The following is a 19,934-nucleotide window of genomic DNA, read 5'->3' as shown; positions in this document are numbered from 1 at the left end:
ACGAAAGTAGGGGAAAGTTGATGGCAGAGCAGAGGCACCCCAGACTTTGGCCTTTGTCCCCTGCCGGCTGGAAAGCACAAAATATCAAGATAACGGGTCTTCTCTCCCCTCCCCCAGCCTGCCCTGGTGTCACTGGCCCTAAATCCTGTCCATCTTGCCTGTCTCCCAATCAGCAGCCGGCGGTGGGCTGGGAGCTCCCCAGGACTATTTCAGCATCTTTTAGGGGTGGTGACAGAGCCACAGAGACGAGCAAGCGTTGGGGTGAGCCTCCAGCTAGAAGCAGAGGCACAGAAAGTGGCTGGAGGCACAGCTGGCAGGGCTCATGAATGGGGATTCAGCAGCTGGAAAGGTGAGCCCTGGCGGGGTCCATGGGGAGAGGGCGAGTCTATGCCAGGAAACCCTCTCCACGCTCCTGGAGTTGGAAGGAACCCCCACCCCCATTGTACAAATGGGAAGACTGAGGCCCAGAGAGAATGCAGTGACCAAAAGCATGCCTCCATTCCAGGACTGCTCGCGTCCTTCTTCCAGATCCCCCCACCCCCACCCTGCCTTGCTTCCCAGGAAGGGGAACGTGGGCAGGCTGGGAATGAAAGAGCGGGCCTGTTCTATCGGCCTCAAGAAGGGACCAGCCTGCTCATCCCCACGCGTGCATCTGTCTAGCGTTTTTTAAAGAGATGGGCTCTCACGTCCCAGGCATCCTTGGGTCAGCCCCTCAGTACATATTTGAGGTAGAGGCTGGATCTGGTGGCCGGGCGGGGACTGAACTTGATCTGGACAGACCTTGGGTGGTGTGCAGACGGGAGATGGGGAGGAGAGGGCCTGCGTGACCCTCACACCTGTCCCTTCCTTGCCCTAGATGGCTTCCTCCACCTGTTCCATTGGCCCCATTGGCAGCCTGGAGCTCCTGGATCTCCTGTTCGACCAGCAAGAAGGCATCCTGAGACACGTAGATCTGGGCGAGGACTGGGGCCATATCGGGGACCAGGTAAGGCCCCCCTGCAGACAGAACTCCACTCAGCTCAGTAGCATTTGTGGCTCATGGTGTGTGACTTTAGCAAAGCACGTTGTTGTATTGAACCTCTCAGGTACCTCAAGGGTCAGGCAGCGTCGGCTCCTTAGAGGTGATGAAACTGAAGCACAATGACAGTTGGTAATTTGTCCAGGGTCACAGAGCAGTTTGGACTTGGGTCCAAACGCAAACTCAGGGCTCATGCCTTGACGCGGCTGGACGGTATTCCCATGCCACATGATGGCATTCAAGCCGCACAAACCTTTCATCTTGCAGAAAGGACAAGTAAGGCCCAGAGAGTGTCAGCGGCTTGCCCAGAGTCACACAGCAATCCAGAGCAAAGCACAGACCTCCTCATTCCCACCCCGTTCTTCATCTCACCAGGCCCTGCCATGCCCAGACTCTGAGGATTTCCTCAACTGTATCTTGGGTTCCGGAGACTCAGTGCCCAGCTCTCCGCTCTGGTCTCCTGCAGCCAGTGACAGCGGTATCTCCGAAGATCTGCCCTCCGACCCCCAGGACACCCCTCCACACAGTGGTCCGGCTGCCACTCCAGCCAGCTGCCATACTGCAGAGTCTGGCAAGGGACCCGGCCCCTGCTACTGTCCTGTCCCCCCAAGCCCCGCCAGGCCTCCAGGCCCAATGCCCCAAGTGCTCGAGGCCTCCGTGGCCATAGACCTGGGTGAGTACTGTGTCTTCTCTCACTGCCCTCACCTTGTTACGCACATACCCACCCTTTGAGATGGATGCTATCGTGGGCCTATTTTCCAGATGGTGAAACTGAGTCCCCATGAGGTTAAAGCCACAGAGCTGGGATGTACCCCTGACAGGCTGGCTGGGCACCAAGTGTCACACTGGCAACCTCATCTTTGTCCCTCCCATGCCTGGGTCATAGTAGATACTCCATGATAGTATGTGACATCATGGTTCCCAGCCCTCGGGGTGCTCCTCCTGGACCTGGGGAGAAGGCTTTATGCAGAAGACACCTCCAGCAGAGTGTCTTTTGTCCCTTTAGCCTTGTAGTGGGGTGGGAGCTCTTATGAGTCCCATCGGAGAATTGAAGCAACTGAGGCTCAGAGAAGTTAAGTCACTTACCCAAAGTCACACAGTTCTGCCCAGGCAGGATTAGAACCCAGGGCTATCTGATTCCGAAGTTTGGGCTCAGAAGAGCAGCTCACCTACAGTGGGCCAAGTACAAGGTGGGAGGGAACCGGAGGTGAATCAGACTTGGTCCCTGCCCCGAGGGGAGATAAGGGTCAGCTGGCTGCAAATCTAGTCTATAATCCTGGGCGATAAGAGCCGCTCCCTCCTGGGTTGGCAGTGGGTCCCTCGACATTGTCCTGATGAATTTGGGTTTCTATATTATAGCAGTGGGTTTACTGAAGCATTAGCCGGGGCTGTCCCCTTCAACCCAGGCCTTGGGGCCCCAAGCTGTACCCAAAGTCCTTAGCATGTTGGGGTCAATCCTGAAAGCCTTGCTGGAAGAGGCAGGTAGAAGCTGGGAGGTCAGGGCCCCCGCCTGACACCCTCCCTGTCTCTGCCCCCATCTGCCCTGGTCAGAAATGTGGAGCCCGGGCCTCTATCCTGAGGAGCAGGCTGAGCTGACAGACTCGCCCCCACGCTGCAACCTCACGGTGAAAGACCTTCTCCTCTCTGGCAGTGGTGGGGACCTGGTGAGCAGCCCCCACCCCACCTCCAGAACATCAGAACTGGGAGGGCCGCTGGGGTTCATGGAGCCCCAATACCCTCATTTCAGAGACTGGAAAATTGAGTCACAAAGGCTAGGATTTGTCCAAGGTCACACCCAGAGCAAGTCTGTGGGTTCCAGTCCTGAGTTCTCTATCCCCTGAGCTGGGGCACCTTCTACTGTAGTGATGGTTTTAAAAAAAACATGCTAAAACTTACTAAGCACCTACTATGGTCCAGGCACTCTTCTAAATGCTTTAAATGTATTATCTTTTAATTCACAACAATCCTGAAGATTGGGGCTCTTGTTATCTTAATTTTACATATGAAGAAATGGGCACAGAGAGAGAGGTTCAGTAATTTGCCCTAAACCACACAGTGGCTTCAGGCTTCATCCCTAGGCTGGCCTGTTGGGCCTATCTCACCCATTGCACTCTGACTGAGAGCTGTCTATCTTGCCAAAGGCTTTGAGTACTCATCAACCAGACCTGACAACTCAGTTAATGCCCCCATTCCTCAGATGAGAAAGTCAAGGCCCAGGGAAGTTAAGCCACACACCCAAAGTCACACAGCAAGCAAGTGGTCCAGTCAGAATTTGATCCCCAGTTTGTCTGATGCCAAAAGTCATCCTGACAACCTCTAGGCAAGGCCAGAATGCCCCTCCCAACTTGAGAGCTGAGCAACAGGTGTGTTCTCAGCCTCCAGGGACCTCATGGTTAAGATGGGGAAACTGATGTCTCATGGAAGTGTACTGATGAGGGAGAGAGGCTGGAGGATCACCGCAGGTCCCGGAGGGTTTCTTAGAGGAGGTAGAACTCTAGCAGGCTGTGACGGATGGGAAAGGAGAATGACTGCTTTGGAAATGCTAACTGGCTTTTGTAAATGCATCATGTTTGGTATCATTGTTCTACGTGTCAACAACCTTGGGATGTGGGAGACCTTATCCCCAGTTTATGGATGAACACACTGAGGCTTGGACCCTGGAGAGAAAATGGTTGGGCTGATCAATGACCTGGAATTCTAGGTAGTGGAGTTTGATCCAAAGAATGACAGACTGCCCCAATCTCCACCTTTATTCCTGAGTCTCCTAGTCCCTGGTGTAGCATTTCTAAGACTGACATTCTGATGACAAGATTCTTTCATTTTTAATGTTTATCTTTCGTAGTTTAACATTAATTAAAAATTTTTTTGAATAAGGAAATGCATCCACAAGGAAATGGATCCACACAATCCAAGTCCCACTTGGTACTGAATAGATTGGGGAAACCACCCTGTCACCCCAGTTGCCCTAACACCCTGGTCCCCACACGGGTTCCAATATATATATTTTTAATTTTATTGGGTTACCGTGTGTTTTTTCCAGGACCCATCAGCTCCAAGTCAAGTCGTTGTCCTTCAGTCTAGTTGTGGAGGGCGCAGCCCACCATCCTATTGTGGGAATTGAACCGGCAACCTTGTTGTTAAGAGCTCGCACTGTAACCAGCTGAGCCATCCGGCCACCCCTCCAGCAGCTCAGCGGCAGCTCGTTGTCTTCAATCTGGTTGTGGAGGGTGAAGCTCACTGGCCCATGTAGGAATCAAACCGGCAACCCTGTTGTTAAGAGCTCACGCTCTAACCAAGTGAGCCATCCAGCCGCCCAGGGGTTCCAATATTTCCATCCAAAGAAATGCCTTCTTTTTATTTTTAAGTTTAACACAAAAAGTAGCACAGCACATGTAACAATGTTTTGTCCTGTTATATATTTTTTAACTTGACAGTTTCTCACGGTGATTGCTCCGTATCATGACATGGAAAACATCTTTTTCACCGCTATGTAGTCCTCCATTGTACAAACAGGGCATACCTTATTTAACCTGTGTCCTCTTTGCTCATATTTTCATTGCTTCCAATCCTTTGCTATTTTAGTGCTGCAGTGAATGTTCAGAACCCAGAATGGTGCCCGGCATGTAGTAGGTGCTCAGTAAATACCTGTCAAATTACTATTTGTGAGACGAATGAAAAACCTGTATGTCCATCCTTTTGCACATGTCTGAGGGTGTCTATAGGACTATTCCTGGAAGTGGAATTGCTGTGTCAAAGGGCTGCGTGCTGGATTCTTGAGCCCTAGTGCCAGTGGGGACTCCACAGCAGATGGATTGATAGTTTCTCAGATTTGATGATGCCTCTTTCATTTCCCCGAGGCTGCCACTCTCCCTGCCTCCAATGCAATTCTCCTTGTTTTTCCATAGCAACAGCATCACCTGGCAGCCCCCCACCTGCTGCGACCTGGGACTGGGCACTGCCAGGAGCTGGTGCTGACCGAGGACGAGAAGAAGCTGCTGGCCAAAGAAGGCATCACCCTGCCCACCCAGCTGCCCCTCACCAAGGTGAGTCAGTGGGACCTTTGGCTGAAAGTCTCTCCCCCTTCCTGCAAATACCTGCCCTTGAGTCTCACTTTTAGACTTCCTGCATTAGAACGTTAGGATGTGTCAGTCACAAGAGCCAAAAAAAAAAAACTTCCAAAAGCCAACTCGGCCGGGCTCTCTAGCTCCCGCATTCCCTCCCCCGGTCCCCGCTTCAGCCTGTTCACCTAATATCAACACCTAAGTCTGCCATTCCAGTTGGAAGTCATTTCTCAGCGTTGATATCAACTAGCCCCGTGAAAAGCGCTGTTCCCAGAGATGCCAGCAGGTGGCGCGATTGCATCACGCACAAAGTTTGGTAGCCCATCACTAACGGGCCATGGGAGCCAGGAAGATTACCGGGACCCAGGACACTCCTAGAATCTGCAGGAGTGTGGGGGCAAGAAAGTTGGTCTTCAAGTCATCAGGAGTCTATGCTAGGTTCCTGGGTCTGGGATGGTTCCCATGGGAAGAGAATGGAGTGAAGCTGTGGGGTCCAGACAACAGATTGGACCCTCCAGCCTGACTCAGCCTCCTCCCTATGTCACTTGGCAGTATGAGGAGAGAGTGCTGAAAAAAATCCGCCGGAAAATCCGGAACAAACAGTCCGCCCAAGAAAGCCGGAAAAAGAAGAAGGAATATATTGATGGCTTGGAAACTCGGTAAGGCTGGGTCCTGGGAATGCACACACTCAGGGAGGAAACTGAGGTGTGTGTGTGTGTGTGTGTGTGTGTGTGTGTGTGTGTGTGTGTGTAAGAGAGAGAGAGAGAGATGCAATGGGGCTAAGGTCACCGTTTTTAGGGCCTGACAAAATTAGAGTTGTCTTCTCTCTCTGGGAGAGTCCGTTTTTCATGTGAACTGCAGGGATTTCCAGGGATGCCTAGGGATTGCACAGGGCAAGGGTTTTAGGGTCTGTTTAGCCCCCAGAACATGTGGTGCCAAGAAAGGAGAAGGTATTACCCATCTTGCTCTGGCTCTCTGCCTGAGGATGGGAGGGGTGCTTACTTTCCTTGTCTGAGATCACTAGTCCCCAGAGCTGTTGTGACTTTACCAAAAGTGACATTTATGGAATGTTACAGGTCTATTTGTATTTTCTGTTTCTCCCTGAGTCAGTTTTGGATGTTATATTTTTCTGGGAAGTTGCCCATTTCAAATGTATTGACATGAAATAGTTCATAGTTCTCTCCTATTATTTTTTAAAGCTCTGAGCCATCTACATTATGCCCTTTTAATAATTCATGTTGTTTATTTGTGCCTTCTCTTTCTCTTTTATCTTCTTGATCAATCTTGCCAAAGGTTATTTTACTATTCTCTTCAAAGAATGGATTTCTGGCTTTTCCTCCCACCCAATTGTACCAATTGTATTTTTTTTCTAGTTCTTTCATTTCTACTCTCAGCTTTGTTATGTCCTTCCTAGATTTTTTTTTTTTTTTTTGCTGTGGGGGAGTTTATTCTGTTGTTCTTTCGCTAGTTTTTAAATGTGCATGTTTAGCTCCTTGAGCTGAATTAAGGCTATAAATTTCCCTCTCAGCACCACCTTAGCTGCATCTCATGCATTTTGACTTTCCCTATTGTCATTGCCACGTGGTCCTCAGGTCTTCCCTAATTTAATTCTTCTTTATCTTATGAGTTATTTAGAAGGAGAGCCTTTCAGTGAGGGAATTTCTTCTCTTCCCTGGTTGCAATATGAGGACCAACCCATCCTCATGCCATGGTTGAGTGTTTCAAATCTAGATCTCACTCGTCTATGTCAATACCACATTCCCAGGTGGGTGGAAATGGGAAACGTGGGGTTCCCAGCCTGGGCCCCAGGACTCTATAGAGGATGTTCCCCTACTGTCTTGTTCCTCAAATGCAATCTGCTAAGCCCCTAGTCAACTTTACTTCATGCCATTCTCCCAACCACTATAATGAGGTAAATGTAACCCCATTTTACACATGAGGGGACTGAGGTCAGAGAGCTGAGTGGCTCAAAGTCACCGGGAGGGTGAGGATTGCAACCCAGGTCTCCTTGGACTTTCAGCCACCCTGACATTCCATCTTCTGGAAGTATCACTGCCTGAGTTTAGGGGGTTCAGACTAGAATGAAGTCCCTGGAACCTCAGAGCCAAGAAGACTTGGGTTCAAATCCTGGCCCTGTCACAGACTTGCTAGGGTGACTGAGTGACTTCCCCTCTTTGGCCTTGTGTTCTCTGCCTGTAAGTGGAGCCTCACAGGAAGATGTGATTGGGACAGGCATAATCTAGATGTCATTGTGACTTTGTCCCTGCAGGATGTCGGCCTACACTGCCCAGAACCAGGAGCTTCAGAGGAAAGTCTTGCATCTTGAGAAGCAGAACCTGTAAGTCTTGGTCCAGCCAGGTCATAGGACATGGGGAGCTGGCCCTCAGAATCCCTTGCAGGAGAGGTGGACAAATGGCAGGCAGCCTCTGTGATGGCAGGGCAGAGTAGGGGGTAAGGGTTCCACCTAAAAAGGGGACAGGCTGCACAGAGGAGGGGATTTGGATTTTGGGCCTTGAGGATATATAAGAGCTCACTAGGGGGACGCTGTTCCTGGTGGAGGAAATGGCATACGAATGGTCAGAGGCTAGGAGCATGTTGGGGAACTGCATGTAGTTCCATCTAAGGGATGCATTCGTTTAGCCAATTTTTATTTAGCATCTACTTTGCATCAGGCATAGTTCTGGGTACTGGGATCACAACAGTGAACAAAACAGACACAGCCCCTCCACTTAAAGGACTCACGGTCTAGGGGGAGACATACTCAGGACAAACAAAAAAATCACTCACATAGTGATAGCCACTGGGAAGAAAAATGAAGCAGGCCGAGGGTTGTTTTGGACAGGAAGGTCAGATAAAGTGACATTTGAGATGAGACCTAATGGATGAGCAAGAACCAGCTACAAAAAGACCTAGGGGAATAGTGTCCTTAGAGGGAACAGCCTGTGCAAAGGTCCTGGGGCAGGAATGTGCCTGATGTGTTGGAGGAACAGTGAGGAGACTCATGTGGCTGGAGCAGAGTGAGCGAGGGGGAGAGAGGGAGGAGATGACAGCAGAGAGCGGATGGGGGCAGGTCATGCAAGGCTTTGTGGGCCACAGGAGGACTTGGGCTTTTACTCTGAGGGAGGTGGGAGCCCTGAGAGTATTGGGAGAAGACAGTTCACATGTGAAAAGTACCCCCTGGCTGCGGTGTGAAGCATGAACCCTAAGGAGTGCAGGAGAGGTCAGTGGGGAGACCAGAGAGGAAACTGGGGCTAGTGTCCAGGTGAGCAATCATGGAAGCCTGGATGGGGGAGGTGAGGTGGCAGAGAAGTGAGTGGGATGTCAGTGGAGATTTATGGATGCAAAGGGGGAGGGTCTTGGATTTGTAAGGGTAGTGGGACCCTGAGGGATGGACAGAATTCAGACATCAGCGAGGCTGGGGACCCCAGAAATGGATGGGGAGCCAGACTAAGGCCCTGTAGGGCTCAGCCAAGGCTGCCCGTTTCCACGAAGGTCCCTCTTGGAGCAGCTGAAGAAACTCCAGGCCATTGTGGTCCAGTCCACCAACAAATCAGCCCAGGCCGGCACCTGTATAGCGGTGAGTCCTACCCCCGGCTCTGGTGGTCCCCAGGATAAAGGGGGTCCCCAGCCTTGGCAGAAAAGCCTGCGGGAGGTGGGAGAAGGTGAGTGTGAATAGCATGGCTGGCATGATCCAGTCTTCTGGGCCTCAGTTTCCCTACCTATGACATGGGTGTGCTCACAGGGGCAGGGGAAGGATGGGGTGACCCCGCCCCCATCTCTGGCAGGTCCTGCTGCTCTCTTTTGCCCTCATCGTCCTCCCCTCCATCAGCCCTTTTGCCCCCAACAAAGCCGAGAGCCCCGGAGACTTCACACCTGTGCGAGGTAGGTGAGCCAGGGTCACTCAGTCGTCAAAACCCCTCTGGGCTGCGCCATGGGCACAATACCCTTGGCTCCCCAAGTCCCGACACTGGGCCTTTGGGGGAGGGGGAAGGGACCCCTGCAACTGCTCCTTGAGGTTGGGAGGGGAGGAAAGAAGGGACACCAGACCCCCCACCCCATCCCTCATGAACCCCCAACCCTCGTTTAGTTTTCTCCAGAACTTTGCACAACGACGCTGCTTCCCGTGTGGCCCCCGATGCTACACCAGGTTCCGAGGCCCCAGGACCCCAGCCCGCGGCTGGCGCACCCCAGAAAGGGTCTCCAGGAAGCCCCAAGGTGGACTGGGAATCCCAGGACATGCTGGCTCTAGACAACTCGACAGAGGCACTGGAGAACTCTACCCTAGTTCCAGACAACTTGACGGAGGGCCTGAGCCGGACTACCCTGTTGGACTGGGCCTCGCCTGAGCCCGCACGCAGCCCAGGGCGCATGGGGCTGGAGGCTGTGGGGGAGGAGCTGTGAACAGCACCCGGATGTGCCCTCAGGCCCACCTGCTCAGGGGTGCTGCGGTGGGTGCTTCAGTGGTCAGTGACAGGTGCAGGATCAGAGGTGAGGCGCAGACCTCTGCAGAGATGCCAGGATGCAGATGCACAAACTCACACCTACACACACCCAGGGACCCAGACACACGCGCAGAAACTGACACTCAGACACAGGGCAACCATAGGGCCACAAAGCCTGAGAAACACACACACAGACCGCCACATAGAAGGAAACAGGCAGACACATAGAGAGTGATCCACAGACCCAGACAGACAGACACACACAACATGCCTCAACTGCCCTGCCTGGGGTCTCCTCCGTTCCCTCATACGCAAGGAGGGGGAAGCGGCCAAGACTGCAGGGATCTTGGCCTCTGAGCAAGGGTTGAGCTCCGAACTTCAGGGGGACCATGGCCCACAGCCACCACCACCCCTTTTCTAAGACTGTAGTGATCCTTAATAAAATATTTTGACAGAACAGGGCTGGCACGGAGGTGGAGTGGCGTGGGGGCTAAATTTGAGTCTGGGGCTTCTCAACCCCCAGAAGGAGGGGCTGGGGTAGCCCGGGATGGGTGAGTGAAGTGGGGGGACCATGGACACTCAGGCTGGAAAACTGGCCGGCAAGGCACCAGGCGCGTCTTCAGCACCTTGGAGAGCGGTACGTGGGGTGCAGTGCGCGGGGCGCGCCTGGAGCGCGAGGTCCTGGCGGCTCTGGGATCCCTGGTTGCTCTTTATGGGCCTCCGCAGAGGGATTGGGCAGCGGCTTCCTGAAGGGCTGGGCTGCCCACCCTGCTCCTTTTACCTATGAGGAGACTGAGCAGTTGGAGGTGAAGCGACCCGCCTGAGGTCCCAGCTGGGGAGGGATCTTTCCTTTACCCGTCCCACCACCCAGGGCAAATTTTTAAAAATCATGCGAACAAGTATATAATTGCAAACTGAGGGCTTAAAGAATTTCAGCTACTGGTATGGCCCTCCTTCACCCCCAAGCCTGGACTGCATGGGAGCCCAGGCTTACCTCTCAGGGAACACATACTCCTGCCCACAGGCGCAATGTTGTAGACGTTAAACACAGACTCAGATGTGAGAAATTCTGCTTTTATTGCATTGAAGACTTTTCCGGAAGCCTGGAGGGAGCCCGGTGGACCACCTTCTCCCTCCAGCCCCAAAGGCAGTGCAAGCCTCGTCTGTCCCTCCATGAAGTTTGGCTCCTAAATGGCGGCTCTGCTTCCCCTCCCTCCTGGAGGGGCTGTGAAGGCAGTTGGGGGAGGCAGAGGTTGGGGGTGGAGGGTCTAGGGGCAAAGGAAGTTAATTCCTCTTTAGGCCAGAAATTTAGGGAGGGTCTGGCCACCCCTCACCCCCTCCCAACCTCCTGAGTGGGGGGCTGGGGCCGGGGGAGAAGCAGGTGCCTGCAGTGTCAGCTCTAAGCTCAAAGTCCCAGGTGGAAATACTCTTCCCCAGGCCACCACCAGAGGCCCCTAGAGCCAGAGGGAGCCCCAACAGAGGGCGAGTGTGCCCCAGGACCTGGAGCACAGCTCTCAGCACCCTGGCTCTCCCTCCCAGGACAGAGACAAGTACTGGTAACAAAGTAAGACCCGTAAGAAACAAAACGAATCCACGGTTTCTACAGAAAGCCCCACCCTCCCCGGTTCCCCTGGTCAGCTGGGAATCACCTCCACCTTTACTCTTTTGGGGATCCTGCGGGGGACAGGACTGTCTAGCAGCTCCCTTTTGGGGCTGGCAGGCCCGGAGCCGTTGTGCTGGGCGGGTGGCTCAGCTGTGGGCTCCTGCTTGGGGCTGGCGGGCTCTGCGCCTTTGAGCTGGGCGGGAGGCTCCTCCTTGGGCTCCAGCTTGGGCACAGGCGGCCGGGGCAGGGGTGGCAGCGCCTTCTCCAGGACGCGGGGGCCATCCCAGGGGGGGATCTCCAGGCCCAGGTGCTTCATGAGCCGGGTCATGACCTCGTCCACATAGCCGTGGATGCGCAGGTTAGCATGGCGGTCCTGCGAGGGCGGGCACGGGTCAGGTGGAGGCAGAAGGCTTCCAGGGGTCTGGGGGGTGGGGTGGGGTGTCGCGTGGGTTCCGCACATACGTGCTTGGTGGGCTGAAGGTTGACGATGACCAGCTGACCCCCGCGGCGCTTGGTGGCAAGGGGCAGGTTCCCACTGGGCCGGATTTGCAGGGATGTGCCCAGCGTGATGGACAGGTCCGCGTTCCTGGGACCAGGAGTTGGGTTGGGCTGAGCACCTCAGCGAGGATCTGCAGCCCCCCTCCTGCCTCCCACCCTCCCGTCTGAAACCCTGGGAAGCCAAGCTGCCCTGAATCCTGTCCCTGCGGCTTCCCTTCTGCCAGAGCCATCTCTCCACCCTGCTGGGAGAAGTTGATGTGGGCGGTTAGACTCCTGGCTCAGCCACTTCCTGGCTGGGCAGCAGTGGACAGAGGAGTCACCTTGCTAAAGCCTCTGTTTCCTTGCCTGTAAAATGGGCCCAGTGCAGCATCCATTGTGGGCCATGGTGAGAACCTCAGGGCCAGGGGTCTGAGAGTGCTCAGTACATGGCCGCCACCATTACTACAAAGAAAGGAAGGCTCAGAGAGGGTGCAGGACACCTCCTCCAGGAAGCCTTTCCAGACTCAACCTCTGAGCTGGAGTCCCCTGCCCTGTGCTGGAACTGCCTGTGCTTCTGTCCCTTTGTCCGCACACCCCACCCTGGGATCATCTGGGGTTTAGACCTGCTGGCTTCGTCAGCGAGGGTGAGGTCTCGGTCGGGCAGGGCATCCTCCCAATCCAGGATGGTGTCTCTCAGCTCCCCCCTGCATGGACGAGGACGGGATCAGCATGGAGACCTGCTGCCTCCCCCAGGGTCCAGGGCACGAGGGGCTCACTCACCTGCAGGCCCGTAGCCCCCTTGCCTTGGCCACAGTGCAGAGCCGACCTGTGGCCTTGAGGCCCATGCTGCCCACGACGGTGTCCCGGACATACTGCCTGTGTCGGGCAGGAAGAGGGGAAGGGGTCAGCCCACCACCTGCCCCACTATGGCCCCACCTGAGTGGGGAAACTGTCCCCCCAGGGAAGTTCGGGCCACTCAACTAGAATCTAAGCAGAAGAAAACATCTGACAAACCCAGAATGGGGCGAAGGGGGTGGTGCTTTCATGAAAGAGCTGGCCTGGCTGCTTCACAATGTCAACGGCATAGAAAACAGAGAAAGGCTGAGAACTGTTCCAGATATAGAACACTAAGGAGACGCGACAGTGACATGCAAAGCATGACCCTGGCTTGGATCCTGACCAGGGAAAAAATAGCAACAATGGGAGCACTGGGGACTGAATCATCGTGTTTTGTTTTTACATTTCCAGGCTTCAATAACTGCACTGTGGCTCTGGAAAAGAACACTGACGCTCCAAGATGGAGGGAGATAAAGACTTAAGGGCTTCAGAGCAAAGGATGAAGAAGTGTGCCACTTACTCTTGAACAGCACAGTAAATACTGGCAACACACAGAGAGAAGGGAAAACAAATTATGGCAAAATGGTAACATTAGGGAATCTAGGTCAGGGGTCAGCAAACTATGGCCCTGGGGATCAAATCCAAACCTCCGCTTATGTTTTTGTAAATAAAGTTTTATTGGCACACAGCCATGCCCATCCCTCTACCCGTTGCCTATGATGGCAGAGCTGCTCGATGGTCTTGGGAGACAGTCTGGCCCACAAAGCTGAAAGTATCTACCATCTGGCCCTTTACAGGAAAATCTGTTGACTGCTGGGCTAGGTTAAGTATGAGTTCATCGTAAGGTTCTTGCAAGTTTTCCACAAGTTTGAATTTTTTCAAAATAAATTTGGATAAAAATTCTTTTATAACAAGTGAGGTGGGGGCCCACTTGTGCTCTGATCTCAGAGATTCCACCTGCAGGGGAGGAGCCCTGACACCCCCCACCTTATTCACACCTGAGGCTGCTTGCTCCCCAGCAGGGGAAGACACACCGGGAGCAGGGGTCACACTGTCACACCCTGTTAAGGGTTGAACTGCATGACCCAAAAAGATATGTTGGAATCCTAACACGTGCCCCCCTGCTCCCAAGAACTTTAGAACTTGACCTTATTTGGAAAGAGGGTCGTTGCAGATGTAATGAGTTAAGATGAGGTCACATTGGAGTAGGGTGGCCCTGGTCCAACATTATTGGTGTCCTGATAAGAAAAGGAGATGCAGACAGAGGAGATGGCCATGTGACAACAGAGGCAGGGGTTGAAGTGATGCGCCTACAGCCACGGGGCACCCAGGAGCACTGGAAACCACCAGAAGCTGGCATTGGCAGGAGGGAGCCCCCCTCCAGTTTTTGGAGGGAGTGCGGCCCTGCCAACACCTTGCTCTTGTCTTCTAGCTTCCAGAACTATGAGGCCATACATTCTGTTGTTTTAAGCCACGTGGTTTGTGGTGGTTTGTTGCGGCTGCCACAGGAAACGAATGTACCTTCCCAGTAGGAAGTCGTGCCCCCGGTCCCCGTGGAAGGGTCTCACCCTAATCCTGTCCCCAACCCTGGGTCTCTGGGAACACCAGATTCAATTCACAAGGCCCTTTTGCAGAGCCCGACCTGGGATGTGACAGAAAACAGGCTGAGGGCCTGGGTCGCCCCACCTTGTTCACTCCCACCCCGACATGGCACTCACGTCTTACACTTGACACATTCTTCTACAAACATGTTCCCGTGAAGCTCCGCCAACTTGTCCCTGTGGGAGGAGAAGAGGCTTGGTGGTGCAGTGGACTCCCTGGATCCTGAGACTTCAGACAGGACGCAAGCCTCCTCCTCCAGGAAGCCTTCCCTAACATCTCATTCACAGGATCCATGGACACTCTCTTTCTGGTTCCTCCAGCTGTGCAACCCTGAGCAGATGACTCAACCTCTCTGAGCCTGAGGGATCATTATACCCCCACAGTTGACCGCACTTTCACACACGGGCAGCCTATTCCATTCACAAAATCCACCTATAAGCACAGTAGACCCTCCTGATGTTGCCAAGTCTGCCAGAGAGGAATGCTAATCACCAGTTTGCAAAGGAAGAAACTGAGGCCAAGGGTGGCTCTGGGGCATGGGCTATGGAGGCAGAGGAATGTGAGATCAACTCCTGGCACTGTTGCTTCCCTGCTGTGTGACCTTGGGCAGGTCATTTAACCTCTGTGTCTCAGTCCCCATCAGTGAAATGGGATACCAGTGTCCAACTCTTGGGATGTTTGGGAGAACAATTATCAAGTCTGGAAAGCTTTTCCCATGGCTCCGTCACCTCCTTCATGTCCCTCACCTCCCTGTTAAAAGCTGCAACTCCCCACACCCCCCTCCCTGCCCACCTCTCCCCTTTCCTTCCAATGATAGCCATCTGACAAAATGGAATTTGCTTATTTATCTCGTTTTCTGTCTGTTTCCTACCCTTAGATGCCAGGAGGGCAGGGCTTCCTATCTGACTAGTGTGCTGTGTCCTGCATATAGAACAGTGTGTGGCACGCAGTAGGCGCTGTAGAGTGTGGTCCATTTTGCTCCTGTCTGCCTTCAGGGGGTACTGGGGGTGGCCTGGACATAGGCGGGGGAGCTGGCACGAAAACCAGCAGTCAGGAAATCGGAGGCACTGAAATCCTCAAATACATGCCTGCCTCCCACCCCCAGTGGCTCCCCTCTATTTCTGGGTGGCTTTAGCCCACTCCTCGTCCGCCTACACACCCCGACGTGACCTGGTCCAGTTGTGTACGGAAACAGACTTCCCTGGGTTTCTCCGTGTTCCTGTAAAAAGCCCTAACCTCCTGTGCCACAGAAATGCATTCGTTATACATTGAGAAAATGTTTGCTTTCATTTCTAGAAACATCCACACAGGCCATAAGGTCTGCAGTCAACTGTCTAGTGAACTACTCTGATTGGAAGGATAATAGGTGCCCAGTGGGTACAGCCCAGAATAGGGCCCGGGGGTCACCCGGCCAGGGAGGCTGGGGTCCCACTTTCTCAGGTATTTACTTATTGAAAAGGATGAAGGCCCAGAACATGGTGACATCTCTAGGTCAGAAGAGCTGCCTGACTCCTGGAGAAATTTTATTTCCGTGCCAAGGGCTGGAGTTAGGACTCAGGCCCATTTTAAAAGAGCACAGCTTCATTGTCCTTTATAAACAGCGACAAGTCCTTTCCCTCGTCCCTTGCCTGTGGAGGGTCCAGCTACTTGTATAAACAACTGGCTAGGCTCTCATCTGTCCCCAAGGGTAAGATCGGAGGGCAGCACCCTTGGTACTAAGCACTCAGTCTTTCTGCCCAAATCCTGTGTTCACTTTCAGTATAAAAGTTATAAAAAGTGGGCGGCCCGTTGGCTCAGTGGTTAGAGTGCAGTGCTCATAACACCAAGGTCACCAGTTCGATTCCCACATGGGCCAGTGAGAAACAACGGCTTGAGTTTGGAGCGGAGCCACCTGTGGGCAACTGGTTTGCTCAGTGGTTAGAGCGCAGTGCTCATAACACCAAGGTCGCCAGTTCAATTCCCACATGGGCCAGTGAGCTACACCCTCCATAACTAGACTGAAAGCAATGACTTGACATGGAGCTGATGGGTCCTGGAAAAACACACTGTTCCCCAATATTCCCCAATAAAATAAATTAAAATAAATATAAAAAGGAATACTAAAATGCGACTGCAAATTCTAGACCCTGACCACCCTCCTGCTCCCAATTTCTTCTCCCCACCTCAAGAGAGATTTTGCAGCCACCCTGGGACTGGAAAAAGAGGACCCCAATTCTTGAGAGGTGCCCAGGAGGCACTGATAATGACAGCTCTGGATTGAGAAGTCCTATTAAACACCAAACACTTTTCCCAGCCACCTCACTGCATCATCACATTACCCTCTTAAGCTGCAATCGACTCCCATTTTATAAATGAGAAAAACAAGACCCAGAGAAAGGGGCGGCCCGCCCATGGCTGAGCAGGGCTGGCAGCTGGGTGTTACCTGGGGAAACCGGAGCGCACGTGCAGCCCATCCACATTCTGGCTGACCAGGAAGTGCAGAAGGCCCACACGCTCCAGCTGGACCAGTGCCATGTGGGTCCGCGTGGGCCGTGCGCTCTCAAAGGTGGTGTCAAACTTGGGAGCCAGGCCCTGCTCCTCCATCGTCCAGACGCCATGGGGGCCCCTGAAGGCGGCAGGTAGGGAGAGATGCAGGGAGAAAGAGTGTTTAGGGATTAGGGAGAGAGGGGGACAGAAAAAAGGAACAGAGAAACAGAAACACAGGGAGAGAGAAACACCAGGGGGAAGAGAGAGAGAGCGAGAATGAAAAAGATTGAGAGGCAGGGAGGGAAGGAAGGAGAGAGAACATGGTACACAAAGACAAAAATTAATTATTCAGTTCAACCAGCACTGCTGCTGCACTGAGCCTGGCTCTGTGCCGGGGGTTGCTGGGCCCTAGTGGACCCAGGCCCTCCCTCCAGGAGTGCTTCTCTTGCCAGGGGAGACAGGGGGACACAGACCCTTCCGCCCTGTGGGCTGGGATGGCCCAGTGGAGGCAGTGAGGGCTCCGTGTAGGGTCTGTGGGAAAGCTTCCTGGGAGGCTGAGCTGTCTCTTGAACTGTGAGAGGGAAGGGCACAGAAGTTCAGGCACGAGCGGTAAGCAAAAGTCTGGGAGGCTAGCAATAGCCTGTCAGTTGGGGAAATGCAAGTGGTACGGGGGCTGCAGCAGGGGCAAGAGGGGCTGAGGTTGGAGAGATGACCCAGGGCTGGGTCAGGTAAGGCTTGGAACTCTCCTGTGTGGCAATGGGGAGCCCTGGCAGGTTATGGAGGAGGGGTGGGAGAATCAAGCCTTAGAATTCTAACATTCCTCTAAAGAATCTGCTCTCTTTCTGTGGGAGCCTGGGCTGGGGGCCCAAGAGGCCTTGGAAAGAGAGTATAAATGCAACAGGTCTGTCCTTTGCGGCAGGGTTGCAAACTCAGCACCTGCAGGGGCCACCCAGGGGCCAACTGTTTGAAACCCCTGCTTTTCAGCTGTAAGACTCTTGTTACACAGGTTGCCTGAAGCAGAGAGGGGTTTAGACATTAACTGGTTTCATACCCTCATTTATGGGCGAGGAAACACGTTCAGAGGATTAAGCCACCAGGTCTGATAGAAAAATATTTTCAAGTGAGTATGGGGCTAATTGCCCCTGATATTGATTCTCCCCATCTTCTAGAGTAATAGTACCCCAATATTTAGACATTCACAGTGTGCCTAGATGAAAACTACATTTGCCAGCATCCCTTGTAGCTAGGTATGATCAGGTGACCAAGTTTTGGCCAATGGAGTGAGTGGGATGTTGGCTGAGACTTAAAGGAACAAGTCTAAAAGGGAGGGGTCTTTCCTATCCCCAACACCCAGGGGAGGAAAGACTATTCAAGATTCACTGAGGGGAAGGCAGCAGGATGTGTTCTGAGGCCCGGGCAACTGTGGCTCACAGGGAAGCCCTTGGAAGTTAACAGGTCCTGCTTCAACTTTCCCTCCACACCCACAGACCTGAAGTCGGGGATGCCCGCGGCAGTGCTGATGCCGGCACCCGTGTGGACCACCACGTTGGAGGACTGCCACACCAGCTTTGCCAGCTCCCACACCTTCCGCTCCAGCTCCTCGGGGGGGTCAAAGATCTGTGGTGTGAGAGAGCAGAGGGGAGCGGTCAAAACGTGTCCCTTAGTGGCAAGGCCACTGGCCACAGAAGAGCTGCCCCCACCTTGCCCACGGGAGGAGAGTGGATCTGAAAAGGAGGCTTATTGTCATGTCCCTCCTCTGCCCACAGCCCTCCAGGGCTCCTACCTTTCTCCGGGTAAAAGCCCAAATCCTCCCTGCAGCCTGCTGCCTAAAACACTCTTTCCTCAGACTCCCTCCGCTCACCTCCTTTAGGTCGTGGCTCAAAAGTCACCTCATTTGTACACCCAGGTTCAGAGCAGCACTATTTACAATGGCTAAAACATGGAAGCAACCCAAATCAATCAATGGATGGATAAACACAACGTGGTCCATCCATACGTTGGGAAATTATTCACTTTAGAAGGAAGGAAATTCTGACACCTGCTACAATGTGGATGAACCTTAGAACATTGTGCTGAGTGAAATAAGCCAGACACAAAAGGACAAATATTGTGTGATTCCACTTATATGAGGTCCCTAGAGTAGTCAGATCCATAAAGGCGGAAAGTAGAATGGTGGGTGCCAGGGGCTGGCGAAGAGAGAATTAAAGTTTAAATGGGACAGAGTTTCAGTTTGGGAAGATGAGAAAGTTCTGGATGGTGGGGATGGTTGCACACCCTTATTAATATACTTGATACCACTGAATGTACACTTAAAAATGGTTACGAAGTTAAATTTTATGAAAGATGTATTTTACCACAATAGAAAACATTGAAAAATGCCATCTCAGTGATGTGTCCCTGGCCACCTGGTTTCAATGCAGCCCCCAATTCTCCTCACCACTGCCAGCTTTACTTTTCTCCGTAGCTCCCATCTCACTTATATTTATTTGCTGCTGTCTGTCTCCCCACTGGAATGAGGGGTTTTTGCCTATTTTGTTTCCTGCTGTGGTCCCAGGATCTAGAAAGTGCCTGGTGGTACAGCAGGTGCTCAGTAAATGTTTGTGGAATAATGTGAATACAGGCAAGAGAGGAGTGCCTTTTCAGGAGGTTTCACACCATCTGAGAACTCCTCAACTTCCCGACTCAGGACGAACGGACTAGCTTTCAAGGGATGGGGGCAACCTTCCCCCAGCTTACAGAAGGGGAGAGGAGGCGCAGAAGGGAAGTGACAAGCCCCAAGTCTCAGTGTATGGAGGGGACTTCCTCTCGGAGTAGCTGGAGGGGTCTTTCTGACACATATTTACATCCATCCAGGTTCCTTCCCAGCTCAAAACCTGTTTCCATCACCCTCAGGATAAAGTGTCAATCTCCCAGGCTGGCATTTGGGGCCGGTCCTGACCGGGACTCTGGAAACCTCTCTGGCCTAATCTGTTCCCCCAAGTGTGTTTATTCCCACCTATCTCCCTGCCTTTGCCCCTGCAGGGCCCCCTCCGCCTAGAACTACATCCCCTCCTCCCCTATCGGAACTTCAGGACTTCCTCACGACGGTCCTTCCCTCTGTGCAAGCCTCGTGGACCCGGAGCTGGGCGTCTTCGCGTCCCCGAGTATGCTGGGGGCGTCACTTCCCGCCCCCTCCTCACTGGGAAGTCCCTCCCATTGTCTAGCCTCAGTGCCTCCTGATATTCCCACAATGCCCCGCTGCCGCCCGGCCCCGCCCGGTCCACCACCCTAGAGGGGGAGGCTTTCCGGTCCTCCCGCCGCGCTCACCTCGGGGAGGCCGCACTTGCCCTTGTCCGCGTACGGCGACAACCCCGCTGCGTAATTCACCGACATTCTCACCGCTCCAACGGGAACAATAAAGTTTCCCTTGTTGAGGCCACTTCCGCCGG

At 53.4% G+C, this 19,934-nt stretch overlaps 2 protein-coding genes across 5 annotated transcripts; one reads left to right on the top strand and one right to left on the bottom strand.

Moving 5' to 3' along the window:
• The first annotated feature begins 210 nt into the window (after positions 1-210).
• On the top strand, positions 211-9,908 carry CREB3L3 (cAMP responsive element binding protein 3 like 3). 2 transcript variants are annotated; one of them, XM_033134421.1, is made up of 10 exons: positions 211-349; positions 857-985; positions 1,394-1,691; positions 2,570-2,682; positions 4,924-5,061; positions 5,632-5,738; positions 7,349-7,417; positions 8,572-8,656; positions 8,865-8,961; positions 9,167-9,908. In XM_033134421.1, the coding sequence occupies exons 1-10, from the start codon at positions 323-325 to the stop codon at positions 9,478-9,480; spliced, it is 1,377 nt and encodes a 458-aa protein (XP_032990312.1). In that variant the 5' UTR covers positions 211-322; the 3' UTR covers positions 9,481-9,908. The 2 variants fall into 2 exon arrangements, with proteins under 2 accessions (XP_032990312.1, XP_032990313.1); XM_033134422.1 differs by lacking the exons at positions 1,394-1,691; positions 2,570-2,682.
• Positions 9,909-10,579: 671 nt separating this feature from the next.
• SIRT6 (sirtuin 6) lies at positions 10,580-19,930 on the bottom strand. Of its 3 annotated transcripts, none has more exons than XM_033134423.1 (8): positions 19,813-19,930; positions 17,996-18,123; positions 16,463-16,645; positions 14,157-14,216; positions 12,382-12,477; positions 12,225-12,305; positions 11,587-11,710; positions 10,580-11,497 (listed from the first exon to the last, which is right to left on the bottom strand). In XM_033134423.1, exons 1-8 carry the CDS (start codon positions 19,876-19,878, stop codon positions 11,156-11,158), a joined length of 1,080 nt encoding a protein of 359 aa, XP_032990314.1. In that variant the 5' UTR covers positions 19,879-19,930; the 3' UTR covers positions 10,580-11,155. The 3 variants fall into 3 exon arrangements, with proteins under 3 accessions (XP_032990314.1, XP_032990315.1, XP_032990316.1); XM_033134424.1 differs by lacking the exon at positions 19,813-19,930 and adding an exon at positions 18,861-18,881; XM_033134425.1 differs by having other exon boundaries at positions 11,449-11,497; positions 11,587-11,670; positions 19,813-19,915.
• Positions 19,931-19,934: the final 4 nt, after the last annotated feature.

The sequence above is a fragment of the Rhinolophus ferrumequinum genome, chromosome 18, assembly GCF_004115265.2.
Source record: "Rhinolophus ferrumequinum isolate MPI-CBG mRhiFer1 chromosome 18, mRhiFer1_v1.p, whole genome shotgun sequence".
In the NCBI taxonomy this organism is placed as follows: Eukaryota; Metazoa; Chordata; class Mammalia; order Chiroptera; family Rhinolophidae; genus Rhinolophus; species Rhinolophus ferrumequinum.
Note: the sequence above shows the minus strand (reverse complement) of the source record. Positions and strands in the feature narration are given on the sequence as shown.

Excerpts from the sequence above, each read along its gene's own strand:
- CREB3L3 (XM_033134421.1), top strand. The coding sequence starts at position 323 with ATGAATGGGGATTCAGCAGCTGGAAAG. Across the intron at positions 5,062-5,631 it reads CCCAGCTGCCCCTCACCAAG|TATGAGGAGAGAGTGCTGAA; the intron begins GTGAGTCAGTGG and ends GTCACTTGGCAG. Across the intron at positions 8,962-9,166 it reads AGACTTCACACCTGTGCGAG|TTTTCTCCAGAACTTTGCAC; the intron begins GTAGGTGAGCCA and ends ACCCTCGTTTAG.
- SIRT6 (XM_033134423.1), bottom strand. The coding sequence starts at position 19,878 with ATGTCGGTGAATTACGCAGCGGGGTTGTCGCCGTACGCGGACAAGGGC. Across the intron at positions 18,124-19,812 it reads GCAAGTGCGGCCTCCCCGAG|ATCTTTGACCCCCCCGAGGA; the intron begins GTGAGCGCGGCG and ends CTCACACCACAG. Across the intron at positions 14,217-16,462 it reads GTGCGCTCCGGTTTCCCCAG|GGACAAGTTGGCGGAGCTTC; the intron begins GTAACACCCAGC and ends CTCCTCCCACAG.